This window comes from Pagrus pagrus (genome assembly GCF_965226575.1).
Source record: "Pagrus pagrus genome assembly, chromosome: 20".
In the NCBI taxonomy this organism is placed as follows: Eukaryota; Metazoa; Chordata; class Actinopteri; order Spariformes; family Sparidae; genus Pagrus; species Pagrus pagrus.
Genome location: NC_140207.1, coordinates 17,233,392 through 17,253,551, shown reverse-complemented (window position 1 = coordinate 17,253,551; position 20,160 = coordinate 17,233,392). Strand labels below are relative to the sequence as shown.

Here is a 20,160-nt window from a genome sequence, read left to right as displayed (position 1 = left end):
ATCATATCTCTGTCAGTCTTAAGTAGACAGGCAAAGCCAATTGTTCGGCAAATTAATTCCAGGCACATTGAACGTCCCGTATACATCGTCTCCCTCAGTGTGACCTCAGTGACCTCTGTTTAAATATGCCACTCAGATAAAATCTCAGACTGCACAATGATTATCTAAATTAAAAACCTTGTCACGCATGGTAAAAATAATAAATGCCCCAGTAGCGCTACAATCAGACAGATATGCTTTGTTGTTCAACTGATTTTATTTCTTTTTCTGTATATCAAAGAAAGCATAATGGAGACCAAACACAAAAAAGGCAGGTACAAGTGAGGAGGAAAAAATAAGCTTAATCAAAAATCTAACAATTCATAACAACACTGCCACTATTATTGTTCAATATTCATAGGAATACCATACTGTTTTTGAGCAGAGAGGTGGCAATTAAAACCATTATGGATCAATAATAATCAAAAACAGTGATGAGTAGTAATGATAAATCGTATAAGTAGTAGTACAGTTATAACAATAGTGATAATCAAAGTGACAATGAAACATAAGGGAATAAAAAGCAGATCTCCATAAAAACCTATCTAGTTTGGACAGTGCAACACCGTGTCTGTGTGTGTGCGTGTGTGTAATCCCAGTCTTGAAGTTAAAGCACTCCAGTCCTTGCTTTACACACAAGATACAGTTTCCAACAGGAGTACAAATTATTACTCATGAAAAGGACTTTGTAACCCTCCTTGTTTCAAAAACCACACCAAGTGACTCTTCTTGTTGTGTTAATGGCTGTGTTCATTTGAAATGTCTGTAGCTTGTGCAAAAATTGTGGACTAGTGCAAGTGTCAAGCCGTGGGATGTCCTTTACAGTTTGCATTTACGAACACCTCTCCTGCTCTCTGTCGACCTCAAGATTGCTTTTTGGTTTTTGAATGACAGAAAGCAAAGGGAGGATTACTTTGGAATATCAGTTATTTTTTTTAATATATTTCTTTACAAAAGTTCATGTTTTAGTTTTGCATTTTGTTAAAACTATCAATAGTAACATTAATATACAACTTAAATTGAAGGAAAACATCTTTAGTATGTTATGTGTCCTTCAACACAGCACCATCTTATTAGCTCTCAGTCAACACATTTAATGTTTCCCAATTTGCTTCCAAGATTTGAGTATCCATTAGTCCCTTGAGGATACAGGTAATACCCAACTTTCTCCCTTGTCATAGTTTCCAGATATTAGATCTCATTTCACAGCACATACATTACCAGAATTAGTAACTCTGTATCAAAACTGAACAAAACGAGGGGGGAAAAAAGTACAGGAAACAGCCCATTTCAAGCCCTGTTCTCTTCATAATTCTAGAGGCTTTGCTTTTGACCTAAATAAAAATCTGTTACACCAGTTTAATTGCTTCTATTGTCATTTGTATAAATATTGAAGTAAATAAAATTGAGTACTTAACTTTCTTGTCTTATGCACAGTATTCATGGCAAAGGAAACCGTAGATTTAAAAAAAAAAGACTAAAATAAAAATCACTCTGACCCTCTGTCCCAGGTAAAATGAAATCAATACACTCACAATACAGGAGGATCACCTGGGCTTAAATTTATATACCTGGTGGTGGTGTTTCTTCTTAAGGCTGTCATATTTCTAACACACCTCCAGTGAGACAAAACTTTTATCCTCCGACAGGTTTGAAGAGCTGCTTTTCAAAATGAGTTATACACCATTTGGAGGGAAAGTGAAAATCCACAGGATAAAAGAAATGCGTTTTAAAAACCGGGATAGTTGACAATTATAGTCCTTGGCCAAGAGATTGCTGACACCTTTACAGAAAGGATTTGCTAAAATCTAGATACAGAATATGACATTCAGATATTTCCCCCAAAGATGGCTATAAAAGCATTTTGTAACAGAGCTCTTCTTCATTTATATACCCCGGTCTGCTTTTTGCACAATATTATGCTCACACCTAAAGCATGTTTCAATAGACTAGCAAAAATCAATTTATTTCACGTGATTTATATTAAGGCATCCAACATGCATTTCATGTATCTTTCCATAAAGACACTTGCATTAGAATGCTTAAAAACATTTCAAACAATGTAAAATGTGTCAAAGTGCGGTATGCCAAGATCAGACTTTCCTAAGCCTCTCTTTTTGCCCTGTCTATTTGGATTGTCATGAAAACTATGAACATGTAAATGGGGACAATTCACCAGCCCTATTCTCTCAAAAGTACCTCTTTTTATATCCCAAATGAGTGGACACAACACTCTTCAGATCACACTCCCATAGCAAATAAAAAGGTGACAGTCAATAGCACTTCTTCCTCTCCCAATGATTCAGTCCAGTCATATTTTATCCAAGCGATCTTTGCCCTAAAAGTGAAAGTAGGCATGAGAAAAAAACAATTCCACAGGAGCAAACTGGGAGATACTAATGTGAGTATTGTATGTTATTATCCCAAAAAGAGTTTCCGGGTCTACCGTCAAACGGCCACTTCCAAAGAGGAAACACTTTTGCATCAGTCTTTAGGGTAGGACAGTTCAAGCATGGCAAGATGAGTGCCTTTACAAATTATAGGAAGGTCATTGAAGTAAGTTAATATATAACCACAGGCTTAGGACCAAAAACGTTTGGGTAAAGTGTGTGAGGATTGAGGGAGACTTGAGATGTGTTCGTCACTTATCAAACAGCAACTGAAAAAGTGTGAAGCAGCATGGAAATAGTCTGCTGTTGTTTTGGAATCCAGGGGAACTCTATAGTTTAACGGATTTCGAGTCAGTGAAAGTTGAGCAAAGGATAGCGGGTGCAGGGGGAGCCAACTTCAAAAACTAAAGAATATTAGCTTTTGAGGGGTTAGTGCTCAAATTTGTTTATTAAAATCTGAGGAGCCCAAATGGGTCCAAGATAGTCAGTGTGCAGACCAATCCTGATCTGAGTCTTTAACTGTTGCTGATGGCCGTCGGTGGAGGCGACTCAATCTCCCCTCCAGGCCCAGAACTGGTTACCGGAGTAGAATGAGAGACCTGTGAGCCCGGCACAACAGTGCCAGGGCCGCTGTTACCGGTTCCATTCTTGTTGACGAGCGTCGTCGGTTGGCCAAAGTTAGTGGTTCTCAGGGTTGCCAGATGACGCGGGGAGAAGACGTGGGCTCTCGCTGCAGCGCGGGATTCAAAGGAGACATTGCAGGCATCACAGCGGCCTGTCAGGGTCTCCTTTGGCACTTGCTGGCCGGCTACTGGGGAAGCTGGAGGTTCAGTAACTGTCAGTTGAACAGGTTTGGGCAAGATGGGCCGGTTGGCTTTGAGAGCGTTGTACTGCAGGTAGGTTCCTGAGCTCATGTCCACCTTCCCATCTGACAGAGGATACTGGAAATAGGAAGGTGGGGTGGATAGCCAGGGCAAGAGAGGGAGATAGAGAATGGTTTAATGTCATATCATTTAAAGTCTAAATTTAGTTACAGATTTGAGTGAACCATCTGACGAATAATCAATCACTCTATGTGATTGCTATATGCACAATGTTTTGTTTTAATTATACTTGTTTTTAAAGAAAGCAAAATGTGTTCTTGAGAAACACTTTGACTACTGAAAACTGAGCAATACTAGTACTCCAAATAATCAATACATACTTATTGTCACAGCGATGCCACAAACTATGGTAAAAGTGCTATATTGTCAACGGCAGTGTATTCAGGGCAGAGACACATTTAGCTTTCAAAGGAATAAGAATAACTTGAATGCAGCAGTGCATTAATAGGAGTATTAATAGGATTTTTGTCACAGAATGGCAAATGCATGCAAAATTGCATCTGAAAATGAACTGTGCTCCTTTGCGAAGGACTACATCAGAAAAAAAATCATCAAATGTGTTTCAAAGAAAAACCTTCTGCGCTTTTAACCATAATTTGCTTGAAATCACATTTAATTTCCACCGCGATACTACACTGAATTATTACCCAGCCCTAGAATAAAGGTGACCACAACCACAACAAATGAAGGTTCCTCTTAAGTGACCTACCTTTCCTGACCTTGACCTGCTTGTTACTGTATATACAATAATGTTATTTATACCAGAATTTTCAAAAGAATTCTGTATGTATGTCTTACATACACTATGTCTTCTTGCCAGCTTACCATTTTCTCTTGCTGCAGCCTCCAGCGCTTCTCCTTGGCTCTGGTGTTTTGGAACCAGATCTGCACCACCTTGAGCGGCAGGTTGAGCTCGGTGCCGATTGCCTCGCACTCCATGGCGTTAGGGTGGGCACAGGTCTCATAACAGGACTGCAGAATGGACAGCTGTAGGCAGGACAAGTGTGTGCGTGGCCTACGGCTTGATGAGTGGGGCAAGAAGCTGCTTTCTGTCGGGCTTGATTTAGCTACGACCGGGGTGGAGGGGCTGGCCACTTTGGCAGAGCTGGGGGTATTTGGGCTGACTGGCGCAATGCTTGGTGTGGGAGGAGGGGGGATGGTACGAGGAGGCGCATGTGTGGGTAAAGCCAGTTGTTCTCTTGATAGGGTGTTGATCTTAATGGGGACTTTGGGGGTCCAGTAGTTTAGCCCATTCTGTTTTTGTGGCAGCACTGTTGTGGCAGGAGGCCTGTTATTAATGGGAGTTGTGGGTAGCTTGGGCACCATGCGGTTAGTGGTCCCTGGTCCAGAACCCACCTCATTTTCATTGTCTTTCTCCTCATCTGTCTTTTCTTCCTCGCTCTCCTCTTCTAACTTTCGTTTCTGGGCCGGTCGTGGGGCAATAGGGATTGGTTCCTTGGGTGGTGCTAAAAGGACAGGCGTGTTGACTTTGGGCGCAACTTTGACCATAGTGACGTTGCTGGTGGTTTCGAGCTTAGTCTTTGGCACTGCAGAAGCACTGCTGCTCACAGTAGAGACTGCGGTAGAGGAAACGACCTCCTTGGGCTTGATCGGAACTGGGGTAATTTTTTTCACCAAAGCAGGTTTGGCCAGCTCCTTGACAGGCTCTCTCTCTGTCTTAATGAGGGTGCGCACAATAGGAGTTGTTGTGATGCACCCAGTATTATTCGTAGGAGGCTTGTTGGAGAATATGGGTTTGGAAAGAGGCCAGGTAAATTTGATGAGAGGTTTGCCAACGGCTGCCAGGGTCCCGTCACTAATGAATCGGACCTCACCCTTCCGTTCCCTCGCCCTCATGTTCTGGAACCAAATCTGAACAACTTTCTTTGGAAGGTGGACCCACTCAGATATCTGTTCAAACTCATGTTTTCCAGGGTTTGGGTCTTTGAAATAGCAGCCATACAGAATGTCAAGTTGTTCAGCTTGAATGATGGTCCTTGAACGCCGCATATCCCGATATCTTTTTCCTTTAGACTTCCTCTGATGCTGCTCCTGCTCCTTTTCCTTCTCCCTCTCCTTCTCTCGTTCCCTTTCCAATAGTGTAGCATTCATTTTCTCTGCTGCCCTCATGTAAATACTAGACTTTGTCATGTTATTGCAGTTGACCAGACTCATACTGCTGTTGGAAGAGGACATGGAAGTAACAGATTCAGGCTTCACTTGGACAACTACAAGACCTTTGGATGTGGGCCTCAGGCCAAGCCCATCCAGCAGCTGTCCCTTCTGTGCTGCAATTTTATCAGCCAGAGATGATGATGAAGTAGCAGATTTTGAATTGTTTTTCCCCATGCTGAGATCTAGAGCGGACTCGCAGTCGCCCCCATTTGACAGGTAATGAGAAATTTGGTTGTGGGAGGAGAGAGACTGCGAGAGAAGAGAGCTGGAGAAGCGCGTGATAGTTGGTGGATTAGGAAAAACAGGTAACTTGCTCCCATCTCCAATCAGTGAAGGAGTAAGGGAGAGGACATAGGGGCTGAGGAACTGAGTAGAAAATGGAGCAATGGACAGGGGAAGTGAGTGGAGGGCACTGGTTGGAATCTCAGGGTGGTCCATAACATGGGACAGTGAGCTTGGAGGATCCCCTTGAGCCTCCAACTCTAGATCCACATCTGGGTCCTGTCTCTCCTTCTTCACCTCCACCTCATCCCGCTCAAATTCCCCCTTACGTTTTTTCCTCTTGGCCCTCTGACCCCCTCCGCCCTCCTCATCCTCATACTCATCCTCTGCATCAGAGAGAAATACAGTTGTGGAGCGCAAGACCTTTCCTCCAATTGACCCCTTATCACCATGGACCTCCCACTGTGCTTCATCTTTTGCAGGGCTCTCAGGACCCTCCCTCAATGACCCATTCTGACTTTCCTCATCAGACACAATGACAGAGGTGTACACCTCATTTTCTGAGTCAGAAGTAAGACAGGAATCTCCCAGCCCCTCCCTTCCCGAATCTCTCTGTCTGTGTTTCCCTCTTGTACTAGACAAATCAATTGCCTGACTACCTGAAGCTTCAGCATCATCCTCACCTTCTGCTATAATTAGTGAGCTTTCCTCGTCATCATAGTCATTGTCAGAACCTTGGGCATGTCTCGGAAATCCTACCAAGCCTTGCAGGTGATCCAACTCTGTCGCCCTCTGCCTCTGTTTTGCATGTCTTGCTTGGCTCAACCACCTACGTACCTCTTCCTCAGAAAGCCCCACCTCTCTGCCCAGCGCCTCACAGTCCTCATGGGGAGGACTTGCAGCATCAGCCTCACTACGCGACTCAAAGAACGCCCAGAGAACCTCCGACTGGAACTCTGACAGCACTGGAAGGTCTGGGTGAATGGATCCCATTGAAGTACAATGGGGTCGAGTTTGGTTGTTAGTTAAGGCATTTGTACTCGGGCTGGATTTTGGGGTGCCTAGAGAGCCACAAGGGCTCATGCCCGTTTGTGATTTTTGAGGGGTAGAATCAGGGCTAAGTGTAAGGTTTAAATTTACAGGGCTGAGGCTCGCAGTGCTGGGAACAGATGCAGAAGGCGAGAGGTTCTTATTGCGGAGGCTCTTCTCTGTGCCCGCTGGGGAGAGATTGAGGCTAGCTGCTTTATCACCTTCCAGGTCCAACTGATTAGTCGAGCTGTCTCCATCTGTTGTGCTATCTCTATGTGCCTTCTCATTGTCTTCGTTATTCTCAACCTTCACTTTGCTTTCTATATTAGGACACTGTGCAGATTCTTTACTGTTCTCTTCCTTAAGTTTCTCTGTTTTAATGTTCTCTGTAGTACAGTTATTCCTGTCATTATTCTGATCCAAGACCTTCTCTTTAACTGTCTCTTCACTGTCCTGCTTTTCTTTAACGCTCTCACCCTTTAAAGCCTGTGTTTGCTCTTCTGTGCAGGGCTGCACATTTGTTGAAACCCCTGCAGAGGGCCACTGGCTCTGTAAGCTGTTTAGTCTTTGGGTTAGGAGGGCTTGCTGGGCTGTGGTGAGACCTACGAATGGCACACACTGGGTAAGGAGCTGGCCTTGCTGGTTCTCTTGGTGCTGCTGGGTTTGGGCTTGGAGCCCATTCAAGATCAAGGGCATGACCATTTGAGGCTGAGGCACGAGCTGAGGCACGGCGGCACCAGGAGCAGAACCGGCCGTGAATAAGGAGGGGAGGAGAGAGTGTGAGAGGGTGTTGGGACTAGATGTGAGGAGGGTGAGAAAGGCTGAGACCGCCTGAGCTGAAGCCACAGGGGAGGTGAGGAGCGAGGGAGCCACTTGCGAAGTTTGAATCTGCTCTCCATCTTTTGTAGTTGTCACCATCAAGGTCCCAGGAGCAGCACAGTTGGTGGTGGTAACCAACTGACTGGTCCCACTTCCAGATGTGGTTACCACAGTGTTAGGAACAGTGGTGGTGCTGCCTCCCAAACTAGCAGTGGCCACTGCACTGTTTGCAGCATTTGCAACAATTCCAGCATTTCTGCTGCGGGACTGATGCAAGACAGATTTCATATGGCTCTCAAGGGTGATGGCATGATTGTAAGAGACTCGACATACAGCGCACTGGTAAGGTTTGTTTGATATATATGGCCGAGACAGGACAGGAACTAAGGGAGTTTGGGGATCAGTTTCCCCAGCTTGTTTTGCGGAGCCTGTTGTCATCCTCTGAATATGGGATGCCGAGTTGTAATGAACGCTCAAGGCAGTTCTGCTGGGAAAAGTTTCCAGGCAGGCATTGCATTTGAACGACCGGGTGTTATTTTCAGCTGGCACACCATTTTTACCAACTGACTTTTCACTGGCGTCTGGGATTTCTGTGTTTTCAGTTGCGTTTTGCTGTTTGGCTCCTGCGAGTTGATTTCCCTCCTTTTCTGGCTCTGGCTCAGCTTCACCTCCCTCCTGTTCCATTATGCTCTCTTCCTCCATCTCTTTGTCTCCGAGCGTCTGGGTAGCGTCTGAACTCTCACTAGATTGGCAGGGGTCTGATCTGACGTCTTCAGTAGGCTTCAGTAGTGAAGATTCTAGATCTGATAAAATCAATACACATGTTTTATGATGTAATACAGGAAGTACTAACTGATATCAGAAGTATACATTTGCACATTATACCAATTTGATGGCCCCATCAACCTTCTTACCCATCTGCACCCACCAAACCCACATTTGGGGCAATTTTTTCACTATAAATGCATTTCTTTGATTCCTCTTAAAAACTTCCAGTTTGATTTCCTTTTAAAATATGTGCAACACCATTTTAGTGACATAAGTCAAGTCTGGCTGGCTGAAAAAAAGTCAGTGATTATACATCTAATAAATGTTATAAGATTGAAGAATAACATGTGTGAAAATACACCGTTTTCAATTTAAAAAAGCATTTTCAACCTCACCTGCAGACTTTAGAGCACCTTTTTCCTGTTGTCCTGCAATGGCAGCCTGTTTTAGACCGGCCTGTTGAAAGAAAATGAAAGGAGAAGTCAGCAAAATTTCCATTGCAAACTAAACTCTGCAACAGTTCCTTTCAGATGAGCTAGATGCTGTGTCGCTTTGGAGCAGCACAACATTTGGGCGTGACACATAGATGTGTGGTTATATTACACATAGCAACCCTGGCTAGCCTTTAATTTGCAAATTACCCTGAAGGCATAAATTAAGCTATCTTTGATCAATTCATCCACCAATAAAATTCCCTCTTTAACACTTTACATACTAAGTTGTCATGGATCCATTAAAATAGTGTGTTCACTGAGGTGCTTACTTTGATGTCTCCTCAGCAAATACTTTCAAATTTACATATTTGTTAACTGGTTAATCCAAACAATAAAACATTCAAACTGCCAAAATATTGAACAACAACACTATACTGCTGGCTCCCAAAAGTTTATTTCCACAGAAGTGATGAAAACAGAAAACACCCTGAACAGTCAACTGACTAATAAAACTAGTAATTACTAATGTAAACAATGTCATCCAGTAAATACTCCTCTAAAAAGGTGCGATTCTTTGGATAAGATTTTTATCAAGAAATGTATGAGACCATTGATGTTTACATAGGAGTATTAACATTATTTCCTTATTGTATTTAGTAATTACATGTCAAAGGATTAACATTTTTGTTTATTAAAACGTCCCAATACATACATGTGTGCAACCTGACTAACTTTTTATGCATGGGTGACCAAACCAGGGGATTAATAAATGTATCCATCTCAGGGTTTCCCTCATATACAATCATAAATACAACAGGGTGAACAAAGCAACAGAAACAACGTATGATACTGTAACCCAGCAGTGAATGCTCATTGGGTGAAGCTTATATACGCTTTAAAATTATCATTAGTCGTAGTCTACTTGTGACCACTGTTCCTCTATACTAACGCAGTTGTCGACTTTCCACATTTCATAATTCTGTTTGTTAGCAATGTCCCAGCAGTTCAGGGATCAACTCTCAGGCCAGTCAAGTTGAACAAACATCTTAAAAGAGTCACAAGATTCATCAAATTTATATTTACTGCAGAGCTACAGCATTACAAGATGTTTGATGTAAGTCCAACCCGTGTATGTCAGTCAGCAACAAGTGGGCTCATTAAACATTATGCACATAATTGAAGTACCACCCAGAGTAATCAAATTATATCCTTGAGAGTTTAACCTGTGTGGGGAAAATCCATGCATACTCCGACACAGATTATGACACTGACAATCTTATAATTTTTTTTTTTTTTTTTTTTTTTACCATACTTACGATGTCGAGCAGTTTGTCGACACAAGATGGAAGTACGCTGTGTTGCTCAGTGAGATGTGCAGACAGGGAGGATCTGTCAGTTTGTCGTGTTTGGCACAGGGGGCACAGCCATTCTGCCACCCCATTGCTCTCACTGCTCACTGTCTCTCCAGACTCCTCCTAACGAAACAAAAGGATGTTAGAGAATCCTACTCTCTGGAGCCGCAATTATTTATCACAAATTCTATATAAAGCATTTCCTCGAAAGAGGAAGAATGGAAAATTGTGATGTGAACACTTGATACAAAAGCATATTGTTACTTGTTGGTTATGCACCTTAGCTTGGTAAATGGCATTGCTGTGTTTAACAATTTGAACTCACAATCAGAGGCCAGTTACTATATTCAATAGGCACATGGTGTCCTTTATGATAGCAGTGCTATGATAGTAAAACTAATCCTAGATTAGCATCTCATTCTTTGAAGATTAAATCCTGACATCTTTACTCCATCAACCGAGTTTTGTAGGGACATTCCCAACATTTTGGCTTCAATGGCTGCATCAAATTACACAATAATGCAATTGTTTACATAACACCTTTGTAATGTAAAGGATTATCCATCTAATGTTTTCATTACATTTTACATTGCATTCTCCAAATGGGTTCTAGATACAAGATCTATTGTTTCATACCACTTTGCATTCAATCCAACTTTCAACTTAGTGCTCTGATATCACATGTGCACATTAAATATATTAAATGCATAGTTACACCAAATTATAAACATGCACTACTTAACAATTTACAATGACTGCATTGTCTCTGGAATCCACTTATTTCCCTCCAGTTTTGACCAACGGCAGGGACATTAAATATGATCTGAGTCCATGCTGCATGTGCCAAAGACGCATGATCAAGTAACTATTAGTCCCATGTTTTCAGGAAGTCAAACAAAAGACCACTAGTCTGGATTTTATTTATTTAGCACGCAGCAGCGAGCATTCATAAAACAAGATGCGACCAACACAGCAATCCATGCCCATGAGGAGAAATACCAACACAGCTACAATCCTCACTTCCTCGTCATGCCAATTAGCAAGCTAGCAGGGTAATATGACCAGATAATATTTCGACAAGTCTAAATCTGCACTGTATATCATGTTTAAACCCTCCTCGTCACGAGTTTCATAATTAAAAGCCGACATATAACTAAATTGACGTTTCTCGACTCATAGCTGGCTAATTAACGAGAGGTCTAATTAGCTATGCCGAGCAGAGATGAATCAATTAGCTAGCAAGCTAGGTTGAGAAGCCCCCCTGTAACGTCGCATTACAGTCGTGTTTCTGGAAATGCTGGTTAGCTGTTAGTTTGCTGAAAATAAACCCCGCAGTGATAACTACTCACTTCTCCCAAACTGCGAAAGACAGGGCAGGCGTCAGCATAATCTCGTCGCTTTGCTCTCGGTTACGGCTGGACGGTCATTACATTAATAAACAAAAAAAAAAAAAAAAAGGGGGTTGAGCTAATAACAGTCGTGTCACTTTGCTAGCTAGCCTGTTAGCAGGCAGAGATAATTAACCGCTCCTCAAACTGTCTCCAACTGGCTCGTCTCCACTCCCCTACAAACTCTGCCTGGTCCAGGTGGGAACTGCAGCTCCGATACACCGACCGAGTTCAGCCAGGATAGAAAACACACTCGCTAGGCTTCAGATCAAAAACCTCGGCCTCGAGTTATTTCCTTACCCCTCTGATTGTGGGCTGCCAATCGGGCATCTAGTGTTGCACCGCCCGCCGCCTGCTGCTCAACAGCGCAAATTGAGGCCTAGCCGGACTAAAGCCATTTAATTAATGAACGTGGGCTCCGTTTACAGATGTGTTAGAAAACACTCGCACCCCCTCCTCCCTCGCCGCCCAGCAGACCCCCTTTTTGACGCGTCCTAGCGCTCAAATCCATACGTTAAATACTCCCGGTGCAACACATGGCCATTTAAACTATCATTTTAACAGCTTCCAGCCGTAATTGGCGAAGGAATTAAACGCAAAAAAAGCGACTTGAAGCGAGAGTACGTGCGCCGCGGTCGCCTCGACGATGGGGGTGGTGTAAGGGAGAGCAGGGCGAAAAGAGACGGAGAGGCAGAAAAAAGTTTGGGATTTAATGTTGGATTTCTATAAGGGATCGGATTAGTATGTGGCACAATCCGTCGTCCGCTCGATCTTCTATCAGTCGCAGGCCACTCTCGCCGCTCAAATCGGCACAATTAACCGATCGCGGATGACGTTTAATTAAGTTCGGGAGCAATTAGCTAATGCGTTTTTACCTGCATGGTCGCCGCTCCAGCACGCACACACACACACGCTTCCTCCGTGGCTCCTCAGAAGTGAAAAGTTTTCTTGCCTGCCCTCCCTCTCTCTCTCTCCCTCTCTCTCTCTCTCTCTCTCTCTCCCCCCTCTCTCCTGTTCTCCCCCTCCCTCCCTTCACTCGCCCTATCCCTCTCTCCTTCCCCTCTTCTCTTCCCTCTAGTAAACAGACCACAGCTCCCCCCAAGGCTGATTGCTGACATTCAGAAGGGGACAGACACGGCTATCAAATCCCTTATGTAACCCCGCAGATATTAGACATTATTAATGTATGTCGCGAGGCCGATTACTTTATTGAGCCATATAGATAAGAGGAGAGAGAATTAAAAAAAAGGAAGCACGACAGATGATGTTCTCAAAGAAAGTATGCCGATGCCTAGATTACACGGAATCCCCTTTAACACGAAACCCTCCCTCGTTTGTTTTTTTTTACATTAAAGGTGAATAAAAAATGAGTCCCCATTCTGCCAACTTGGATTGTCACAAAGAGTGTGACGAGTTAATTAAGGTTGAAATGATAGAGATGTGAGCGCCGAGGCTCCACTCAGCGTTAAGATTATGACATGTTTTCAATCAGATGATAGGTGTGGCGCATATCAACAGTCGAGTATGTGGAATAAATATTTATGAAGCGGAGGGGATTAAAACTGCACCATCTGCATGCCCCTGCGTTCCTGGGACAGGAAGTGATGTCCCTGAATACACTCATAGGTGTCTCCAACCGCGCCTGTGCAAAATAAAACTTCGCTGACGTGTGGGGGCTGCCCGGTTTCATCCGTCGCCCGGTTTTTCATGCCGAATTGTTTGGATTGAAGGACTTGACATGTGAAGGTGGGTTAGAGAGCAGTTCGCTACGTAGGTGGAGATTTTTCAAAAGTCTTTGGTTCAGTTTGGCGATTTTTTACTTGAAGTTCGTGCAGCCTTTGATTCTGCAGCAGTAGCTAAGGGCTGAGTGACTCGAGTCTGATTTTAATGACACAGGTGCGGCTAGAAGAGCTACTGCTGTATTACTGCATAATAATAGAGTTGGTACAACAATAACAGTTCAGTTTTGAGCATTTAAAGACAGTATTCATAATAATAATGATAACACCAAACGGAATTACCATGAAATTTACTACCAGGCTAAAATTTTGAGAAGCCTGAGCAAGTAGGTTAAATGCAGTAGTGGGAAGAGTAAGCAGATTTTTACTTCTACAGTTCAAAAGTCATGCTTTCAAAATTTTACTCCAGTAAATGTACAGAATAAGGTTACATTATTATAGTCAGAAAGTACATAATTATGATGATGGTGATGATGATTGTTGTTGTTGTTGTTGTATTAGATCATTAATACCAGTGCACTACTGTGTAAGCTGCATTTGAACGTAGCAGGTTGATGTAAAGCTAAATAATTATAAAGGATGTGTATACCTTTTTATATAGTTTTAATAATAATTGATTATTTTTTGTATATTTAAATGTATGTAATGTATGTAATATGTTAAAGGGGCACTATGTAGTATTGGAGAAGAAATCCAAGCTCAAAATGGTAGAATTTACAATGCTAATGAGGTAATAATACAAACTTCATTTTTTTTCCATAACTGAATAAACAAGCTGGTCTCAAAGCAAAATAAGGTCCCCAGAACAGTGTTTGAAGCTAAAAAGGTGGCAGGGTCCGCCACATATAAACAAAGCAAATCAGTATGAAATTTAAAACTACATAGTGCACATTTAATCTGCAGAGTAAAAAGTAACTAAAGCTGCTAGATAAATTAAAAGTACAATATACATTTGTAACTGAAATGCAAAACTAAAGTATCATAAAATGGATGTACTCAAAAGTATTTGTACATACTGTTGTTTTCAGTGTGCTATGGACGTTCCTCTGTGTCCTTAATAAAAGTTATTATCTTATCAAATCTAATATTATCTCAAGTACTGGTACCTTAAAACTGTATTTACTGAACAGTACCTCAATGCATGAACTTCATTAATATCCAGTATTGGTTCATTATAACAATTAAAAAGTCTTTAAAAAGATTTTTTATCTTTTGATTTGATGTTGACATCCTGACTGAGTGGTCACTGTTACTGATCACTGTAAGTGCTGGGAATAAATTAAGTGTTAAACAACAAAATAAACCCTTTTTTTTCATGAAATGGCCAATGCATTTTTCCCTGATGACAAAAAAAAATCCTCATATAAAACTTACACCTGCCTATTAGATTACTGACTATAAAGACTAATATCAGTCATGAAGTCTTGTAGTAGGTTAAAGTAAATGAAGCTGGATCCGTAAACACTCAGTATTGTTGGTGTTGATCTATGTTGATGTCATTTCAGATGAGTGTGGAGGTGGAAAGAAAGTTTTTATGCAGTGCAGACACTCTGAAAACACTGGAGGAGATCGGGGGTAAAAGCTTCATTTGCCTACCACACATTCACGCATGGGTAAATTTAGAATTGAGACATTTAACTGATGCTATGATCCGCGTCAGCTTACAAATGGTCACTGAAGGACTTCTACAACATTTAATGACACTAATTGCTGCGGTTTGTTCTGTAACTGTAGTGACACTGGCCATCTGTCTCTTGTTAATAATGAAGTTAAATTATCTGTGTCAGCCTCATTAGTAATTTTATATTTATTTACTCATTTGTGAAATCATCCGTCTCTCTTCCTCCCACTTTTTCTTTTTTTTTTTTACTCAGCAGTGTGTGTGGGCCAGCGTCAGTTTCATGACCAGTACTTTGACACCCCCAAGTTTGGCCTGACTTTGAGAAACATGTGGCTGCGTAAACGTAAAGGATGCTGGGAGCTCAAGTGCCCAACAACAGTGGACGGGTCAGAGGAGACGAGTGGAGAGAAATCTAAAGCAGCGGCGCTGTGCACTCGCTACAAGGAGATAACCAATCTGCCTGAAATCCAGCTGAGAGTGAAAGAGGGCATAAAAGGTGTTTGTGAGGATAGCGAGACAAGCGCCTCACAGGAGGAAGAGGAGTCTTGGCTGAGCAAAATGAATCTGGTGTGCTTTGCAGAGTTCACAACAGAGCGGCGGTCATTCACTTTAGAGGAGGAGGGGGTGCAGATCGATCTCGACCAAGCTGACTTTGGTTACAACGTGGGAGAGATAGAGGTCCTGGTTCCAGAGGGAGGAGATGTGCAGTCTGCCCTGGAGAAGATTGAAAGGACGGCTCAAAAGCTGGGTGAGCTCAAAGCTGTCAAACCCTTTCTATAAATGTAGCATTTACCATCATGTACTCATCAAGTAGGATGTCAACCTGCCATTTTGTGACATGCTTTCCTCAAAAGTCATAAACATTTGTTGTTCTTCTACACAGGTCTGACTGGAGATCAGCGGGTTGAAGGGAAAATGAATGTTTACCTCAGAAGAAAACACCCAGAACACTACGCAAAGCTACTGAGTACACATGTCCTGTAACTAAGACATATTATATACTACACGATCTGTAACAGTTACAGCTCAATAGTTTTTAAGATGTACATTTTATCTGTAAAACTGAGGTATTATTTATTAGAAAGTCTAGCTCTATAAAAATGTTTAAAAATCACACATTTTAAAGACCTGTCACTCTCAAGAGATGTACAGTGGCCTGGTGCTCATTGGCTGTTTTCATCTTCACTTGAACTTTTAGTGTCAGATGAACCACGTGCAATGTTTTTGTCCATTTGTATTATGGAGAGTGTGAGAGAACTGTGAATACTGGAAATAAATGGAGTGCGATACTGTCAGTTCATCATTAGTAATGACCGTTTTGCACTGTGTTATTAAAAAGACATATTAGATAATCACAAATGACGAGCAAGCAACCCAAGCACAGAATGAAGGTGCTAGAGGCCAGACACACCAAAGCAACGTCAAAGAACTAGTGGGGACAAAGACCGACTGTTGCGTCGCCTCACATGGCATGTGTCTCGGCCAAAAAACTGCACTTGAACACAACGCAAAGACAACAGCAGACAGCCAACTAGAAGTTTGACATCTGGGAAACACTGCATCAACTTTGACTGTGAGCACTTTAAAATTTAAAATGCCTTGTGCAGAACATTTCGCAAATAATAACCATCTGATGTTTTATTCATGTCTTAATTTTGCAGCCATCTGCAAACTGTTACCCACTCATCTATTGGGGCAAGTTAGATATTGAAGGTACAGCGTTACTTTGTGACTTCCAGGTCCATTTAAAGCTATTCGATTCAACTATGCAATAGATGTGATTGCAATCCTTCGTCAAAGGTTGCATACAGTTGAAAGTGAGATTTCCATGTCCATGTCTTTTCCATGATAAAGCAGGTCCAGATGCTGTTCAAATACTGTGACAGTATTGCCATATTCAGAAGCTGTGCCTTCAAACGAGCTGTCAGGACTTCAGTAAGGTTTTGATATCACAACAATACAGGCTCTGCCTTCAGAAACGCCCCCAGCATGGCCGTGGTTGGCAAAAACACCAGTAGAGCTAATACAGAAACGCGGTCGATGGTGCCTGCTCAGGCCTGTTAGAGCTGACCAATCAGAGCAGACTGGGCTTTTCAAGCAGGGGAGCCTTAAAGAGACAGGCACTAAAATGTATTCAGACAGAGGGTGAATAGAGGTGCTGCAACAATGGACAGTATGAGAAAAATAATGTTTTTTTCAAACATTAAAGCATGTAAACATTTTCTTGTAGACATCAAAATAAAAGTAGTATCCAACTGAAGCAGTAGAAGATATTACAGAATGAGCTACACCATAAGAAATAAGGCAAAATCAGGTGTTACCAAAGGTGCTCTGTTTCATGGTTCTCTCTCCACTGAAGCCACTTAGTTGATTCCCAGTGTGTGAATGATTAAGGCAGTCTGCTTATTACTTCAGAGCAAAACTTCCCTGAGAAGAAAGAAAATCTCATTTTCTGTTTTCAAAACAAGAGATGTATGTGTCATCATGACAAAACGTCTATTATAGCGAGGACATTATCTTGTTAAAGTGTCTAAACGTTTTTATTTTTACAATAACAACAGATGTTTTCTCATTATAATGAGATAAGTTAAAAGCGGTGTTAGAAAAGAAATAGACGAGCGAAAGCACTAAATGAACTGTTGAGCAAGATACTTTTTAATTAGTATGCAGACAATTGTCTGCTCTGCAACTCGCAGCACAAATTCTTTCTCCAACATTCCTGCAGTACTGTGGCGACAACAATACTGAGACAGAGACTTGAAACAAAGGATGAGTTACCACGGTCACGCATCCGTCATCATCTTCAATTTCAGGCTGTGGCCAATCAGTCAGAGGTGATGGAGGAGGTATCTGAGAGGTTGAAACAGCCCTTCTTTGTACTGTTCTGCTGGTTTCGTCTCTATTGATCAACACCAGCACCTGTTGTCGTCAACTTTTTCTGGACACCTGTGATCCACACACAGAACAACAGATTTAATACAGTTTAAAATAAAGTAATACAAGGGTTAACATCATCAAACAGAGAGGAATCAACAGTCTTTTGAGAGACACACACCAAGGCTTCTCCTGTATATCAGTCTTCGTTCTGACATTTGGGTCCCCACAGTCCTGGTCACAGGGACACTACACTGACAGGCCACATCTGCTCTTTTTGAACATAATGCAGCTGCCCCCCTCAAAAACAGCACACTGATTAAAGTTACAACATAAACCCTGACTGAATAGGCCTATAGATGTTAAGAATAAGATATTTTAACAACTTTACCCTTTTGGGACCACATCATATTTACCTTTTATACCAAGCCTAGGTTTACCATTTTAATATTTCATTATCACTGGACGCATGTCTGATGTTGAAGGCAAAACAATGCAGCCTTCGTATAAAACGTATATAAAGGCTACATAAACTGCTTACAAATAATTAACGGTGTTATTGATTACATTCAGTCATCCATGTCCCCCTTCCTTTGCAATCTTTTTACAACACGGCTGTTGGTCCAATCATCTACACCCTCAGCTGGTCGCCAGTGTTGCACTACCTAACGTTGCTAACGCTAGCCGGCTAAGGTTAACGTTTCTTATGCTAGCTAATGTTACGTTGTTAATGCCAGCTAATGCTAACACTAAATTAACGTGTTGGCTTTTATAAATGGAATTGTGATCAATATACAAAAAATATATAAACCAAAATATTTACCAAAAAAACCTCAATAATGTTAAAGTGAAAACAGATTTCTACAGAGTAATGCTGATTAATTAAAAATATATAATGTAGAATAAGTGATTGCAAAAGTAAACAATTAGAGGGTGAATACTTTTTATTGGCGCTGTATGTAAGGTAGTGTTTGTCAGTCTTGATGCTGAAGGCGCCCTGCCCTGCATGTTTTATATACTGTATGTCCCTGCCCCAACACACCTGATTCAAATAAATAGTTCGTTATCAGGCTGGATGACGAGCTGATCATTTGAATCCAACCCTCGTGTTAGTGACATCATCTTGCTGAACAGTCACGAAAACCTGTAACCTTTCACATTACTGCAGTTGTCAGTATGGCCAGATTTATTGTGATGTTCACCTTTGTTAACGCTTTTTCTGTGTCAAGGCGACGGTCATGTTGGTGTTGATGACATATGTTGAGCGAGACGATGTAGTTCACTCAGTGCTTTAACACAAACTAGATGAATAAACGTTGGTACCTGTATATCACTGAGGGGTGTGAGTATTACTTAGGCCCAAGCAGTGGTTGACTCCAGTAGCCTGGCAGTGAGTTGCACAGAGAACATTGTTTCCTTAGAAACTTCAGCCAAAAAAATAAATACTTAGATGCTTTAGCCCTGTTGGGTTCCCAGGATAAATGCATGGCATTGCATCAGGCTTCAGAATCAACTTTTTGGCAAATCCCATGGACCTTTGACAGAAATTCATGAAACATTCCTTACTAAAATGTTCACCGCAAATACAGACTCCCACTGCATTTGTGGGTCTGCTTAAGTGCTGTCTATAAATAGAAAAAATAAAAGAAATAAAAGTCCAACCATTTCTGCTTCAGCTCAGGATTCCTTGGCAAATAGTGGATGGAGGCTCCAGGCTTTGGTGTGTATCCAAAAACAGCACAGTCTGACATATTAACAGAAGTGGACTCTCCACCACTCCTCCCACTGGAGCTGCTTTCACTTTCAAGCATCTTTTCTGTGTGCTGGAGGTCTCAGATTTCCACATTGACACTTGTTAAATATCCATGAACAGTGATGCATACTGAACCATGACTGGCTTCAGGTTTGTGATGTCACAAATATCTGCACACGGACATCTCAACTTGCTTTTAACAACAGACAAACTTAGGCTCAGCGATGCTGGTTGTTCCATCAACCTCATTCACAAACCGTGATGGAATTAAAACTACAATTTCAAATAATCATTGGTTGTGTTTACTACAGGGCTATTCGCACTGCACAGAGTTGACTCTTGGATAACTTAGGCCCTTTGTATACACACATAGTTAAACCAGACTTAACCTAAGCCCAGGGCTATAGGATTCACTATGCAGTCATGCTGGCCCTGGGCTAAATATCCATTACAACATGTAGCTAATGTTTGCTTCTACAATGCTGTATGACTTCTGTTTACTTTAGCCCAGTTTCACACTGGCCCTATTTATAGTTAATTTTTTAAAACTTTTAACTGCTCTGGAGCAGTGCCAGCAATCCCAATTCTTTAGGGGGCTAAAGTCGGGGTTAGCCCACTAAAGAATGTACCAGGATTGTGCCAGTGTGAACGCTTTCTTAGGCTCGGACTAAGA

At 41.9% G+C, this 20,160-nt stretch overlaps 2 protein-coding genes across 6 annotated transcripts; one reads left to right on the top strand and one right to left on the bottom strand.

Moving 5' to 3' along the window:
- Positions 1-237: 237 nt before the first annotated feature.
- Positions 238-12,464, bottom strand: zfhx2 (zinc finger homeobox 2). Of its 2 annotated transcripts, none has more exons than XM_084340869.1 (5): positions 12,376-12,464; positions 10,077-10,235; positions 8,722-8,782; positions 4,139-8,361; positions 238-3,370 (listed from the first exon to the last, which is right to left on the bottom strand). In XM_084340869.1, exons 1-5 carry the CDS (start codon positions 12,379-12,381, stop codon positions 2,945-2,947), a joined length of 4,875 nt encoding a protein of 1,624 aa, XP_084196995.1. In that variant the 5' UTR covers positions 12,382-12,464; the 3' UTR covers positions 238-2,944. The 2 variants fall into 2 exon arrangements, with proteins under 2 accessions (XP_084196995.1, XP_084196994.1); XM_084340868.1 differs by lacking the exon at positions 12,376-12,464 and adding an exon at positions 11,801-12,059.
- thtpa (thiamine triphosphatase) lies at positions 11,506-16,149 on the top strand (the record flags this gene model as incomplete). Of its 4 annotated transcripts, none has more annotated exons than XM_084340873.1 (5): positions 11,506-11,698; positions 13,127-13,246; positions 14,745-14,814; positions 15,117-15,608; positions 15,744-16,149. In XM_084340873.1, 3 exons carry the CDS (start codon positions 14,745-14,747, stop codon positions 15,842-15,844), a joined length of 663 nt encoding a protein of 220 aa, XP_084196999.1. In that variant the 3' UTR covers positions 15,845-16,149. The 4 variants fall into 4 exon arrangements, with proteins under 4 accessions (XP_084196999.1, XP_084196998.1, XP_084196997.1 ...); XM_084340872.1 differs by having other exon boundaries at positions 11,509-11,698; positions 15,114-15,608; XM_084340871.1 differs by lacking the exons at positions 11,506-11,698; positions 13,127-13,246 and having other exon boundaries at positions 14,733-14,814.
- Positions 16,150-20,160: the final 4,011 nt, after the last annotated feature.